General features: G+C 43.4%; 1 protein-coding gene across 1 annotated transcript in view; it reads left to right on the top strand.

Annotated features, from left to right (window-relative positions):
* LOC127576122 (acetylserotonin O-methyltransferase-like) overlaps nucleotides 1-12,846 on the top strand; it is a 39,735-nt gene extending 26,889 nt beyond the window's left edge. Inside the window, 1 exon segment of the mRNA XM_052026509.1 lies at nucleotides 12,836-12,846. Coding sequence (XP_051882469.1) covers nucleotides 12,836-12,846 — 11 coding nt within the window.
* Nucleotides 12,847-13,308: the final 462 nt, after the last annotated feature.

Genomic DNA, 13,308 nt, shown 5'->3' with positions numbered 1-13,308 from the left:
TTTCTGAAGCATTACCTCACGGATGCTGCCTGACATGCTGAGAATTTTTTGCATTTTCTGTACTTAAATCCATTGTCTTTTCATTCTCATTTTGTGCTGCAAGAATCGGCGATTCCATCAAAATAGGGACATGGATTAAACATTCCACTGTTTCTCTCATCACAGATTCTGCTGAGTATGTCCTGCACCTTCTGTGTTTATCCTGTAGTGCAAACAGAGGATCAAGGCTGATACACAGTGGTTTATGGCCTGTTAATAAAGTCATAGAGTCAAACAACACAATGGGAACTCTGTTTCTGAAATCTAACCCAATAGTATGCAGCACCTCATATTCCGCCTTGGTAGTCTACAACCCAATGTATGAACAATTGAATGTTCAGAGAGAGACTTCCCCTTGTGCTCAACGTTCACTCTACCAGTCTTCACATCCAGCATACTATCCTTCGTCATTTCCGCCAGCTGTAATCTGATACAACCACCTGTCACATCTTCCCTTCCCACACCCTTCTGCTTTCCACAGGGACCACTCTCTCCGTGACTCCCTGGTTTCCCCATCCCGACCACCCGCCCCTCCCCATCCCCTTACCACCCTCCAGGTACCTAAAGAGCCCTTCCAGCTGGGTAAAGATTCAAATGCACCTCCTCCAACCTCGTCTACTGCATTCAGTGCTCTTGATGTGCCTTCCTCTACATTGGCGAGACCTAGTGCAAACTAGGTGACTATTTTGCGGAACATCTGCACTCAGTCCGCAATGACCATTTTGAGCTTGCAGTCACCTGCCATTTCAACTCCCCTTCCCACTCCCACTTCCTATCTGTCCTTGGCCACGTTACTGCACCGGTTAGCACAACACTACTACAGCGCCAGCGACCCAGGTTCAATTCTGGCTCTGTCTGTAAGGAGTTTGTACGTTCTCCCCATGTGTCTGCGTGGGTTTCCTCCGGGTGCTCCGGTTTCCTCCCACATTCCAAAGGCGTATGAGTTAGGAAGTTGTGGGCGTGCTATGTTGGCGCTGGAAGTGTGGCAACACTTGCGGGCTGCCCCCAGAACACTAGATGCAAAAGGTGCATGTCACTGTGTGTTTCGATGTACATGTGACTAATAAAGATATCCTATCCTATCCTAAAAGAACAGTGCCTCATATCACAAGATCACAAGACAAGGGAGCAGAAGCAGGCCATTCGGCCCATCGAGTCTGCTCCAAGGAAAAGGGAAAAAGAAATGGGGTGGGAAAAAAAGAAGAAAAGAAAAAAAAAACTATTCTAATCACATTTTCCAGCCTTATCCCCATATCCCTTGATCCCCTGACTATTTAGATATCTGTCTATTCTGCCTGGGTGGTCTACAACCCAGTGATATGAACATTGAATTTTCCATTTTCAAGTGACCTGCACCCCCTGTGCACCTTTCTCTCTTCTTCTGATCCACCCAGGTTCTCTCACCCCTCTTTGCTCCAAACATCCCCTCCTCAGCCTCCTGTCACCCAGTTTCATTCTCCTCCCCTACCTGGTTCCATCTGACCATCACTCACACACTTTACCTACCGGGTCTGCTATTCCCTGCCCCAACTGGCTCCATTTGCCCTTCATCCCTCCCGCATCTGGTTCCACTTATCACCTTCCAGCCTCTGTCTCTACCTCCACCTGATCTCCCCCCCTCCACCACCCCACCACCCCCAACCTGGCCCCAACTGCCCATCACTCCCTTTCTCACTTGGTTCCATCTTTCCCCTGACAATCCCTGCCCAGGAATAAGAGTTGGGAAGTTGCAACTTTACTAAACATTGGTTAGGTCGCACTTGGAGTATTGGTTGCAATTTTGTTCGCCACAGTATAGGAAGGATGTGACTGTGCTGGAGAGAGTGCAGCGGAGATTCACCGAGATGTTTCCTGGATTGGATGACTTTAGTTATGGGGAGAGATTGGATAGGCTGGGCTTGTTTTCCCTGGAATGAAGAAGGCTGAGGGGTGACCCAATGGTAGTAATATAAGATTATAAGAGGCATAGATGTGTTGGGATGTAGCTGAGTGGGAGTGCACATGCTTCACATGTATGAGGTCCTAGGTTCAATTCCCAGCATCTCCAAGCTGGTGATCGTGAATTTTCTTGTGCTGGTGGCACGGTAGTCTAGCGGTTAGCATAACTCTTTACAGCAACAGCGACCCGGGTTCAATTCCGGCCACTGTCCTATAAGGAGTTTGTACGTTCTCCCCGTGTTTGCGTGGTTTCCCTCCGGGTGCTCGTTTCCTCCCACATTCCAAAGGCATTCAGGTTAGGGTTGTGGCATGCTACGTTGGCACCAGAAGCGTGGCGACACTTGCGGGCTGCCCCCAGAACATTCTCATCAATGCAAAAAGACGCATTTCACTGTGTTTTGATGTACATGTGACTAATAAATAAATATCTTATCTTATTGTAGATAGTTAAAATCTTTTTCCCATGGTAGGTATATCAAAAACAAGAAGACATAGGTTTAAGATGAGAAGAAGGAGTTTTAAAAGGGCTTTGAGGAGTAATTTTTTTACATAAAGAGGGGTTGATAGCTGGAATGCGCTGCCAGAGGAGGTGGTGGAGTTTGGTACAATTACTGTGTTAAGATGCATTCAGAGAGTGAAAAAGGTTATCAAAAATTACAGAGGGATCTTGATCAACTAGGTAAGTGGACCAAGGAATGGCAAACGGCTTTCAATTCGAATAAGTGCAAAGTGTCACATTTTAAGAAGACAAACCAGGGTAGGGCTTATACAATGAATGGTAGCACCTTGGAGAGTATTGTTGAACAGAGGGACCTAGGAGTGCAGGTACATAGTTTGCTGAAAGCAATGTCACAGGTAGACAGGGTGGTAAAGAAGCCATTTAGCACGCTGGCCTTCATCAATCGGGGCATTGAGTATAGGAGTTGGGACATTGTGTTGCAGTTGTACAAGACAAGACTTGGAGTGCTGTGTACAGTTTTGGTCGGTCTGTTATAGGAAGGACATCATTAAACTGGAAAGTGTGCAGAGAAGGTTCACAAGGATGCTGCCAGGATTCGAGGGCCTGAGTTATAGGGAGAAGTTGGGCAGGCTGGGACTTTACTCCTTGGAATGTAGGGTGTTGGGGGTTGACCTTATAGAGGTGTATAAGATCATGAGGCGTAGAGATAGACTGAACACATAGAGTCTTTTCCCAGGGAAGGGATGTAAAACTGGATGTCATAGGTTTGTGAGAGGTGAAAGGAACTTGAGGAGTAACTTCTTCACACAGAGGGTGGTGGGTGTATGGAATGAGCTGCCAGAAAAGGTGGTTTAAACAATATTTAAAAGACATTTGGACAGATACATGGATGGGAAAGATTTAAAGGGATATGGGCCAAACACAGGCAAATGGGACTAGGCTTGGTGGGCACCATGGTTGGCATGGACCAGTTGGGCCAAAGGGCCTGTTTGTACTATATTACTCTACGACTCTCTGTGAGTCTAGACAGATAGTTAAACAGGCAACACATGGTAAGAATCGGACGTATGTGAGCATATGGATTAGTGTAGACAGGCCAAAAAGGTTGGAATAGACAGAGTGGACCTGTTTCTGTGCCGTAGGATTCTTGACACATGATTGCGCTCTCTCATTTTTGAGTTGGAACTGCACATAGATGAATTGCCACTAGAGGGCGGACACAGCTAACTAACCCTATCTGTGAATTCTCCAGAGGGTTGACAGAGGTGGTGGGGGGAATGTCAGACCTTTGCCCATCCTTCAGATTGTCTCCAAAGTCTCCAGTAACAAAAACCTCCAGCTTTATTGTACCTCAATCAAAATTCAAACTCTGGGATACATCTCAGGGCAAATGACTCAAGGCTTAGTCAATAAGGAAGATTTTAAGAAGGAACTTTAAACAGAATCAGAATAGGTTTATTACACTACATATGCTGTGAAATTTGTTGTTTTGTGGCAAGCAGTACAGTGCAAGACATAAAAATTACTCTAAGTTACAAAATAAATAAATAGCGCAAAAGAGGAATAACGCGGTGGTGTTCATGGGTTCATGGACATTCAGAATCTGATGGCGGAGGGGAAGAAGCTGTTCATGAAACATTGAGTGAGGGTCTTCAGCTCCTGTACCTCCTCCCTGATGGCAAGTAACGTGAAGAGGCAATGTCCTGGGTGGTGAGGTGCCTTAGTGATGGAATGCTGCCTTCTTGAGGCACCGCCTCTTGAAGATGTCCTCGATGTTGGGAGGATTTACAAGGATCCTACCGAGATTGGCAGGACTTGAACTATAAGGAGAAGCTGGATAGGCTAGAGATTTTTAAATCTCAAAAAATACAGATTTTAAAGTCCAAAGTTCGATCAGCTATCCCAGCATGTTGAACCCAGGATCTCCCAGTCCGTGTAGCTCGCTGCTTGGTATGTTCAATCGCTATGTCAGCTGTGATCTCTGGTTCTTTTTTTAATATAATGATATACCCTGGGTGCACAGCAACAGATAATTCCTGTATTATTGTTCCACCAGCTCATTTGCTTTCTGAAAGATAAAACAGTACAAGGACAAAATTTACAACAATCTGCCTGCTGCTTAATTACATCTGGAATTTACAATACCGATCAAGGCAAACCAATTTAAGCATGAGAATTCCATAATCTCATTCTCTCCCACGTAGCATCAGATCGTATTTAATACTAGTGTGTAGGGATTAGTAAATTAGTTCTTCCTATCTTCATTGATCTTATCTAACTTATCTCTCAACCAGCGGGAATTCAGACTTCTAGGACTCCTGAGACGATCTGTTTTCAAGAGAAGGATTAGGAAATGGTTGGGATTGAGCATTAACTGTCAAATCTTTCCTCACTCCTTTAACCTCGTAAATATTTTCCTTTTTTGAATCTACTGATAAACAGTTCTTGTCGAGTGAAATAAATTTTACCACCTTTTCTTTAGATGTCATTGGCTACCCATAGAAGACAGAGGGGTGGTGGTATATGGAGCCATTCTGCCTGGAGGTCGGTGACCAGTGGTGTTCCGCAGGGATCTGTTCTGGGGCCCCTGCTCTTTGTGATTTTTATCAATGACTTGGATGAGGATGTGGAAGGGTGGGTTAGTAAGTTTGCTGATGATACAAAGGTTGCTGGTATTGTGGATAGTGTAGAAGGTTGCTGTAGATTATAACAGATATAGATAGAATGCAGAGCTGGGCTGGAGAAGTGGCAGATGGAGTTCAACCTGGATAAGTGTGAAGTGATACACTTTGGGAAATCGAATATAAAGGCAGATTACAAGGTTAATGGCAGGACTCTTAGCAGTGTGGAGGAACAGAGGGATCTTGGGGTCCACATCCATAGATCCCTCAAGGTTGCCACGCACGTCATAGGCTTGTTAAGAAGGCGTGTGGAGTGTTGGCCTTTATTAGTCGGGGCACTGAGTTCAAGATCCGCAAGGTGATGTTGCAGCTCTATAGAACTCTGGTCAGACCACACTTGGAGTATTGTGTTCAGTTCTGGTCACCTCATTATAAGAAGGATGTGGAAGCTTTAGAGAGGGTGCAGAGGAGATTTACCAGGATGTTGCCTGGATTAGAGAGCATGTCTTATGAGATAGGTTGAGCAAGCTAGGGCTTTTCTCTTTGGAGAGGAGGATGAGAGGTGACTTGATAGAGGTTTACAAGATGATAAGAGACATAGATCGAGTGGACAGTCAGAGACTTCTTCCCAGTGAAACAATGGCTAATACGAGGGGGCATAATTTTGAGGTGACTGGAGGAAGGTATAAGGGGATGTCAGGGGTCAGTTTTTTACACAGAGAGTGGTGGGTGAATGGAACGCACTGCCGGCAGAGGTTGTGGGGGCAGATACATTAGGGACATTTAAGAGACTCTTAGATAGATACAAGAATGATAGAAAAATAGGGGGCTATGTGGGAGGGAAGCAGTAGATAGATCTTAGAGCAGGATAAAATGTCGGCACAACATCGTGGGCAGAAGGGCCTGTACTGTTCTGTAGTGTTCTACGTTCTATCTTCTATGTTCTATGTCATTTGTGGTCTTTGAGGTTGTAACCCTACAGGGTTTGATCTTTCCCTCCTTGCTTTAAGATTATAATAACATAAGACAATCTGAAACACAGCAAAGCTACTTAGCAGTACTGTAGACAGTTTACGGACTATGAATTCAGGATATACTTGGTAATGATATACTTGGTACCTTCATTTCCCACACTGAATCAGTTGTGCCCTTGAAATAACACTGTCATTTAGTATAACTACTGAGTTGACTTGGCTCAGTCCGTACTACTCACATAACAGGTCAAAAAGTTGTGGAAACTTAAGTCGAACACCAAGAGCATGTTATCCACGCTGAATCTCCAGTGGAGTGCAGGCTCTCAATCCCAGGTCATTACTAGTTTCTCCATTGAAAGAATGTCTTCCTCACATTCTCCTTAAATCTATGTCTGTAGTCCTTGAATTTGCTGGATTAAGTTCCAAATTTTGTTTGTTGACTCTGCTGTGGATTTACAAAGATGAAAGCAGAAATGTGACAGTGTATGTACTAGGAAAAAATGAACAGGATGGGTGACTTTTCTCTTCAGAAAGCTGAGGGCACTGTGGTGTAGCTGGTACAGCTGCTGCCTCATAGTGCCAGTGACCTGGGTTCAATCTTGATATCGACTGCTGTCTGTGTGGAGTTTGTACATTCTCATTGTCACAGCGTTGTTACATTCCTCTATCAAAAGTAGATCCTTCCTTTAGTTATGGTACCGGATCTGTGCATAATATTCCAGCTGTAGTCTCACAAGTGCCCTTCTGAGTCCAAATACAACAAATTCACTGATTCCTTGCTAGTTGCAGTTGAAAGAACATCTCCAACAGATCAGTCAAACATGATTTCCTTTCATAACACTTTGCTGATTCTTCTAAATCCTTTAATTCCAAATGATCTGTTACCACTTCCCCAATACAATGGATTAGACTCATCGGGTCACAAAGTCATACAACACAGAAACAGGCCCTTCAGCCCACTACGTCCATATTGACCATAAGGTACCCATCCATACTAATCTCATTTACCAGCACATGTGCCTTGGTGATTCAAGTGCTCATCTCAATACTTCATAAATGTTTTCTTGCATTTTTTTCTACTAATGATGTTAGGCTAACTGGTCTTCAGATTCAGATTAGTTTATTACACAAGAACATAAGAAATAGGAGAAGGAATAGGCCATTCAGCCCATCGAGCCTTCTCTGCCATTCAATAAGATCATGGCTGATCTGGCCGTGGACTCAGATCCACCTACCTGCCCTTTCCACATAACCCTTAATTCCCCTACTGTGCAAAAATCTATCTAACTGTGACTCAAATATACTTAATGAGGGAGCCTTTACTGCTTCCCTGGGCAGAGAATTCCATAGATTCACTACTCTCTGGGAGAAGCAGTTTCTCCTCATCTCCATCCTAAATCTACTCCCCAGAATCTTGAGGCTATGTCCCTTAGTTCTAGTCTCACCTACCAGTGGACACAACTTTCCTGCCTCTATCTTATCTATCCCTTTCATAGTTTTATATGTTTCCATAAGATCCCTTCCTATTCATCTGAATTCCAGTGACTATAGTCCCAGGCAACTCAATCTCTCCTCATAGGCTAGCCCCCCTCATCTCTGGAATCAACCTGGTGAACCTCCTCTGCACCGCCTCCAAAGCCAGTATATCTTTCCTCAAGTAAGGAGACCAGAACTGCACGCAGTACTCCAGGTGTGGCCTCACCAGTACCCTGTACAGTTGCAGCATAACCTCCCTGATCTTAAATTCAATCCCTCTAGCAATGAAGGCCAACATTTCATTTGCCTTGTTGATAACCTGTTGCACTGGCAAACCAAGCTTTTGCAATTCATGCACAAGCACTCCCAAGTCCCTCTGCACAACAGCATGCTGCAATCTTTCACCATTTAAATAATAATCTGATCTTCTATTTTTCCTGCAAAATGGATAACCTCACATTTACCAACATTGTACTCCATCTGCCAGACCCTTGCCCACTCACTTAACCTATCAAAATCTCTCTGCAGACTCTCTACATCCTCTGCACAATTTGATTTTCCACTCAATTTAGTGTCATCAGCAAACTTAGATACACTACTGTCCGTCCCCTCTTCCAAATCGTTAATGTATATTGTGAACAGTTGTGGGCCCAGCACCGACCTCTGTGGCACCCAACTCTCCACTGATTGCCAACCAGAGATACATCCATTTATCCCAACTTTCTGCCTTCTACTGGTTAACCAATCCTCTATCCATGTTAATACATTACCCCCAACTCCATGCATCCTTATCTTATGGATAAGTCTTTTATTGTCATATATTGTCATATACACCATGGTGCAATGAAATTCCTTGCTCATGTTTAGCTCACAAAGTAAACAGTATACACAGTAATAACATATACAACACTAAATGCAACAATAGCGGAAAACAGCAGAATGATGCAAAGATAGTGGTGCAATCTGAAGTAGTGCAAAAAGAAATGCTAAAGTGACAGTAACAGAATAACCAGCAGAGGTAAGATAAGATAAAATATAAGATATCTTTATTAGTCACAGGTACATTGAAACACACAATGAAATGCATCTTTTGCTTAGAGTGTTCTGGGGGCAGCCCACAAGTGTCACCAACATAGCATGTCCACAACTTCCTAACCCCTACGTCTTTGGAACGTGGGAGGAAACCAGAGCACCCAGAGGAAACCCACGCAGACACGGGGAGAGAGTCCAAGAATGTGACAACACCACTGGGAAGTGGATGTGAAAGAGGTCACTGGTTCAGAAGTCTGATGGCAGTGGGGAAGAAGCTGTTCTTAAATCTGGGTGTCCTGGATTTCAAGTTCCTGTATCTCCTCCCAGAAGGTAGAAGAGAGAAAAGGGAACAGCCAGAGGTGGCAGGCATCCTTGACGATACTATTAGCCTTCCTGATGTAAAGCACCGTGAAGGTGGACTGGATGGAAGGATGTGACAAGCCTGTGATGGACTGGGCTGTGTTTACTGCCCTCTGCAGGTTCCATCGGTCCAGAGCAGAGCAGTTGCCCTACCAGGCTGAGATGCAACCCATCAGGATACGTTCTACATCACATCTGTAGAAGTTTGAGGGAAGTCTCGCGGACATCTGAATCTTCTCAGATGCCGAAGAAAGTATATAGACTGATGTGCTTTCTTGATCACTGCATCAGTGTGCAGGGACCAGGAGAGGTTGCTGGTCATATGGATGCCAAAGAACTTGTGGCTATCGGCCCAGTTCTGTCGATTAGGACAGGGTTGTTTTCACACCTCCCGCTCCTTTTGCTTCAGCAAACCACCAGCTTTTTCATCTTGCTGATGTTAAAGGCTAGGTTGTTGTTCTGACAGCATGGCACAAAGTTCCTGTACTACATCTTATCATTGTTGTTGATCTGGCTGATATCATTGAACTTGAAGATTAAGTTGACATTGTATCTGGTCACACAATCATGGATACACAGGGAATAGAACAGGGGACTGAGCACACAACCCTGGGGAGCAGCAATGTCTATTATTCGATTATTACTTCTTTCTCCGATCTAGAGTCATCAAATCATAGTGTCATACAGCATAGGAACAAGCACCTCGGTCCACCATGTATGTGCTAACCATCAAGAAGTTATCCCATTTACCAGTACTTCATCCATAGCCTGCTTTGTGTTGGTGCTTAAGTGCTCATCAGGATACCAATAGAAGGTATATTTGTCTGCTTTGGTTATTTTGCTACTCTGCACTATCACCTTATCCTTGTTCTTTAACTTTCTTAATATCCCTTCACCAGAACCCCCAACTGTTTAGTTTAAGGAATAGTGACATTGGGGACCTTGTTACCATGCGAGTTGTGTTGATGTATTGAGAAGGAGGCGTGTAAAGCACTTGAAGGAGAAAGGCATGGAGGGTTACCCTGACAGACGGAGGCCCAAGAGCAGCATAAATGCTGGCATGGACTATTTGGGCTGAATGGTCTGTTTCTGTGTCATATTTTCATGGCCCTTGCTCTTTATTTGTTTACCTGCACTGCTCTTTCTCTGTAGCTGCTACATTATGTTCTGCATTCTGTTTACTTTTTACTACCTGTTTAGCATGGTCTGCCGAGATGGAGAAAAGCTTTTCACTGTATCTCAGTACACGTGACAATAATAAGCCAATAAAAATAATCATTTCCAATGCAATCCTCTATGGAAGGTTTACTATGTTATAATTATTAATTAATTATTATTATGTTGTTAAACTAGGATCAATGGTTAACTGATTTAAAGAAGGAAAGAATTTACATTAATATAACATCTTGAACTGCATTAAGATGTCCCAAGTCTGAATAAATCAGCAGAGTACCATTAATGACCTTTTAAGTGCCAATGAAATAGGAGCAGGAAAAAGCCCTTTCGACCATGGTTGATTCTCTACCTCATCTCCTTACTTCCCTCAGTTCCTTTAATCTAAAATCTATCCATCTAAAAATCCATTCATCTCAACCTTGAATACATGCAATGACGCAGCATCAAAACCGTCAGAGTGAAAAGAATTCTCATCTCAGTTGTAAATAATCAACGCCTTATCCTGAGACACAAGAGACTGCAGATGATGAAATCTGGAACAACACACAAGATTCTGTAGGAACTCAATGGGTGAGGCAGCATCTGTGGAGGGAAATGGACAGTCGACATTTTGGGTCGAGACCCTTCATCTGGACTGAAAGACCTCCCCTCTGTCTTTCAGTCCAGAGGAAGCATCTCAAATCCGAAATTTTTTTTCAAATTTTTTTTTCAAAAAAAAAAATCAAAATCTAATTCAACTTCCAATGCTTATTCTGACATGTGATTTCATTTGGAGATCTTTCTCTTCTCTAGGTTGAGCCAGATTGCGATGCATCCCATGGGAGAAGAGTCAGTTGATATACACACTGTCTCAGGAAGCATGGTTAAAAGAGCTAATGTTTTCTGCAACAGGAAGAGACAAGATTAGCAGCTAAAAGGATAAGATACGCAAAGCATCTTTGTAGCATGAGAGCAGCTTCCTTGAAATATCAACAGTGCATTCTTATTTATTCAAATCCATGTTACATTTTCTGGAACAGAGCATTTTCAAGTTCATTTAAAAACACATATACACACACACAAACGCACACGCACACACAAACACGCGCATGCAAGAAGACCACTGAATTAAGTGACATTTATTTACTTAGGCAAGCGGAGAAGCGCAATATTCTTTTTATACATTTCTTCCTGCAGCCATAACCCAGAGGAAGGGATGCTAAGGTTACTCGTCAGATCCCATGGATTTTTCTCCCTCTTCAATCCGTTCCTGTTTTCATTCACCAAAGGGAGGAAACAAAGATGCATCAGACGCATCAGAGAGATTTCTGTCGCTTTCCCCTTGAAGGGGTTTCTTGGGCTGTCACACTGGGCAGAGTTATTGAGATAAATGCTGGAAGGAGCCTTCCAGTGGAGTTTGGCAGCTATCATCAGTACAAGTCTCTGCAGAAATGACCTGCCCAATGGAAATGTCATCTGAAAAGTTCACTGAGTTTAAACGATAGACATCTGCATTTATTACAGTCCGTGAATTCCTGTTTACAGTACACTTGACAATGAACTGCATTTGGGAAGGAACTTGGGCTCTGGGAGTGAAACACTTCATTCGGAGGGGACAATTTTAACGTCTTCAAGAGGAAGTGATTAAGTATGTCATGCTGACAAGCAAAACTCCCACAAACAGCAATGTGATAGTGTCCAGCTAATCTATTTTAGTGATGATGGTTGGACGATAAATATCGGCCAAGCTGTGAAGAAAAAAAATTCCCTTGCTCTTTTTAATCTGGGACTTTTTACATACAACTGAGACAAAGGCACAAACTGATGTCTCAGCCAATAGCTGCCTTCCCAGGCAGTGCAGCACACCCTCAGCACTGCCTAAATGTTGTGCTTACATCTCAGATATGAGATTTGAACCCACAGCTATCCAATAACATCCAAGCACTCTTCGGTAACCTGCCTCCAAGGGAGCATTCATGCTGGCTAGTCTAAACCATGAATGCCAGCAACCTATTCAATCCATATTGGAGGGATGTAACTCCACCAAACATTGGATTAGGTCCTTGTTTAATATTCACATTGATTCTGCCAGGGTCCTTTGCATAGAAATGAGAGCTTTGGCTGGTTTATACAATCTCTGACATGGATGATATACCTAATTAAATCATCCTTATAGAGCCACATTGTGCTTGCTCCCCCATGCTAATCCATGAGCACACTCACACATGGGATGGGCTGTGCGGGAGACCTCCACTGTGTGACACTTCTATGAAACAGAGTGAGCCACATATAGTGATCAGGCATCAAGAGACAGAACCTGAAGCCTTTCCCCCAGTATCCCCGATAGCACTTGACAGATCGTTGTTGTTCAAAGCATTTTTCAAGACATTTCTGAATGTCTCTGATTGATAGAATCATTTGCAATGGTTAAAATAGGGGAAAAAACTAAAAAGAATAAAATAGAAAAAATAATAAATTCCACAAGAATTACATCACATGGCTGTTAATTGTTTAAATAGAATGGAATAAAGAAAAATAAACAAAAATCTTAGCTAAACTTTCCAATTTAATGAAGGTCAGTGAACCCTTCAAATGAATAGGCCTGCCAGTTATACCTACTGACTAGTCTAAACCATACAATACAACTCCATCACCGCTCTGCTGCATGAATTTTGGGGTAAAAAATTGCTTCTGTTTAAATATCGCTTTCAGAATCTCAGGAGGTCCCAAAGTGAAATCGTCATTGAACCGAAACACTAACTCTCTTGCTCTTTCTGCAGGTGTTGTCTGAGTTTTTATTTCCATTTGCAGCATCTGCAGTAATGCAGTGCGTACATATCTGGTCACCCCATTACAGGAAGGGTGGGGAGGCTTTGGGAAGGGTATAGAAGATGTTCACCAAGATGCTGCCTGGATTAGAGGGTATGAGCTATCAGGAGAGGTTGGGTTGTTTTCTCTGGAGCCTCAGAGGCTGAGGGGAGAGCTGACTGAAGTTTACAAAATTATAAGAGGCATTGATAGAGTAGACAGTCAGAATATTTTTCCCAGGGTAGAAAAGTCAAATATGAGAGGGCATGCATTTAAGACAAGAGGGGGAAAGTTTAAAGGAGATGTGCGGGGCAAGATTTTTATGCAGAGAGTGGTGGGTGCCTGGAATGGGCAGGGGTAGTGGTGGCAGCAGATAAGCAGCCTCCCCTCCTTGGACTCTTGTCTTTACCTCTTGCTGCCTTGGTGAAGCAGCCAGCATAGTCAA

Source organism: Pristis pectinata, chromosome 11 (genome assembly GCF_009764475.1).
Source record: "Pristis pectinata isolate sPriPec2 chromosome 11, sPriPec2.1.pri, whole genome shotgun sequence".
Classification (NCBI taxonomy): domain Eukaryota; kingdom Metazoa; phylum Chordata; class Chondrichthyes; order Rhinopristiformes; family Pristidae; genus Pristis; species Pristis pectinata.
This window is presented reverse-complemented; position numbering and strand designations above follow the sequence as displayed.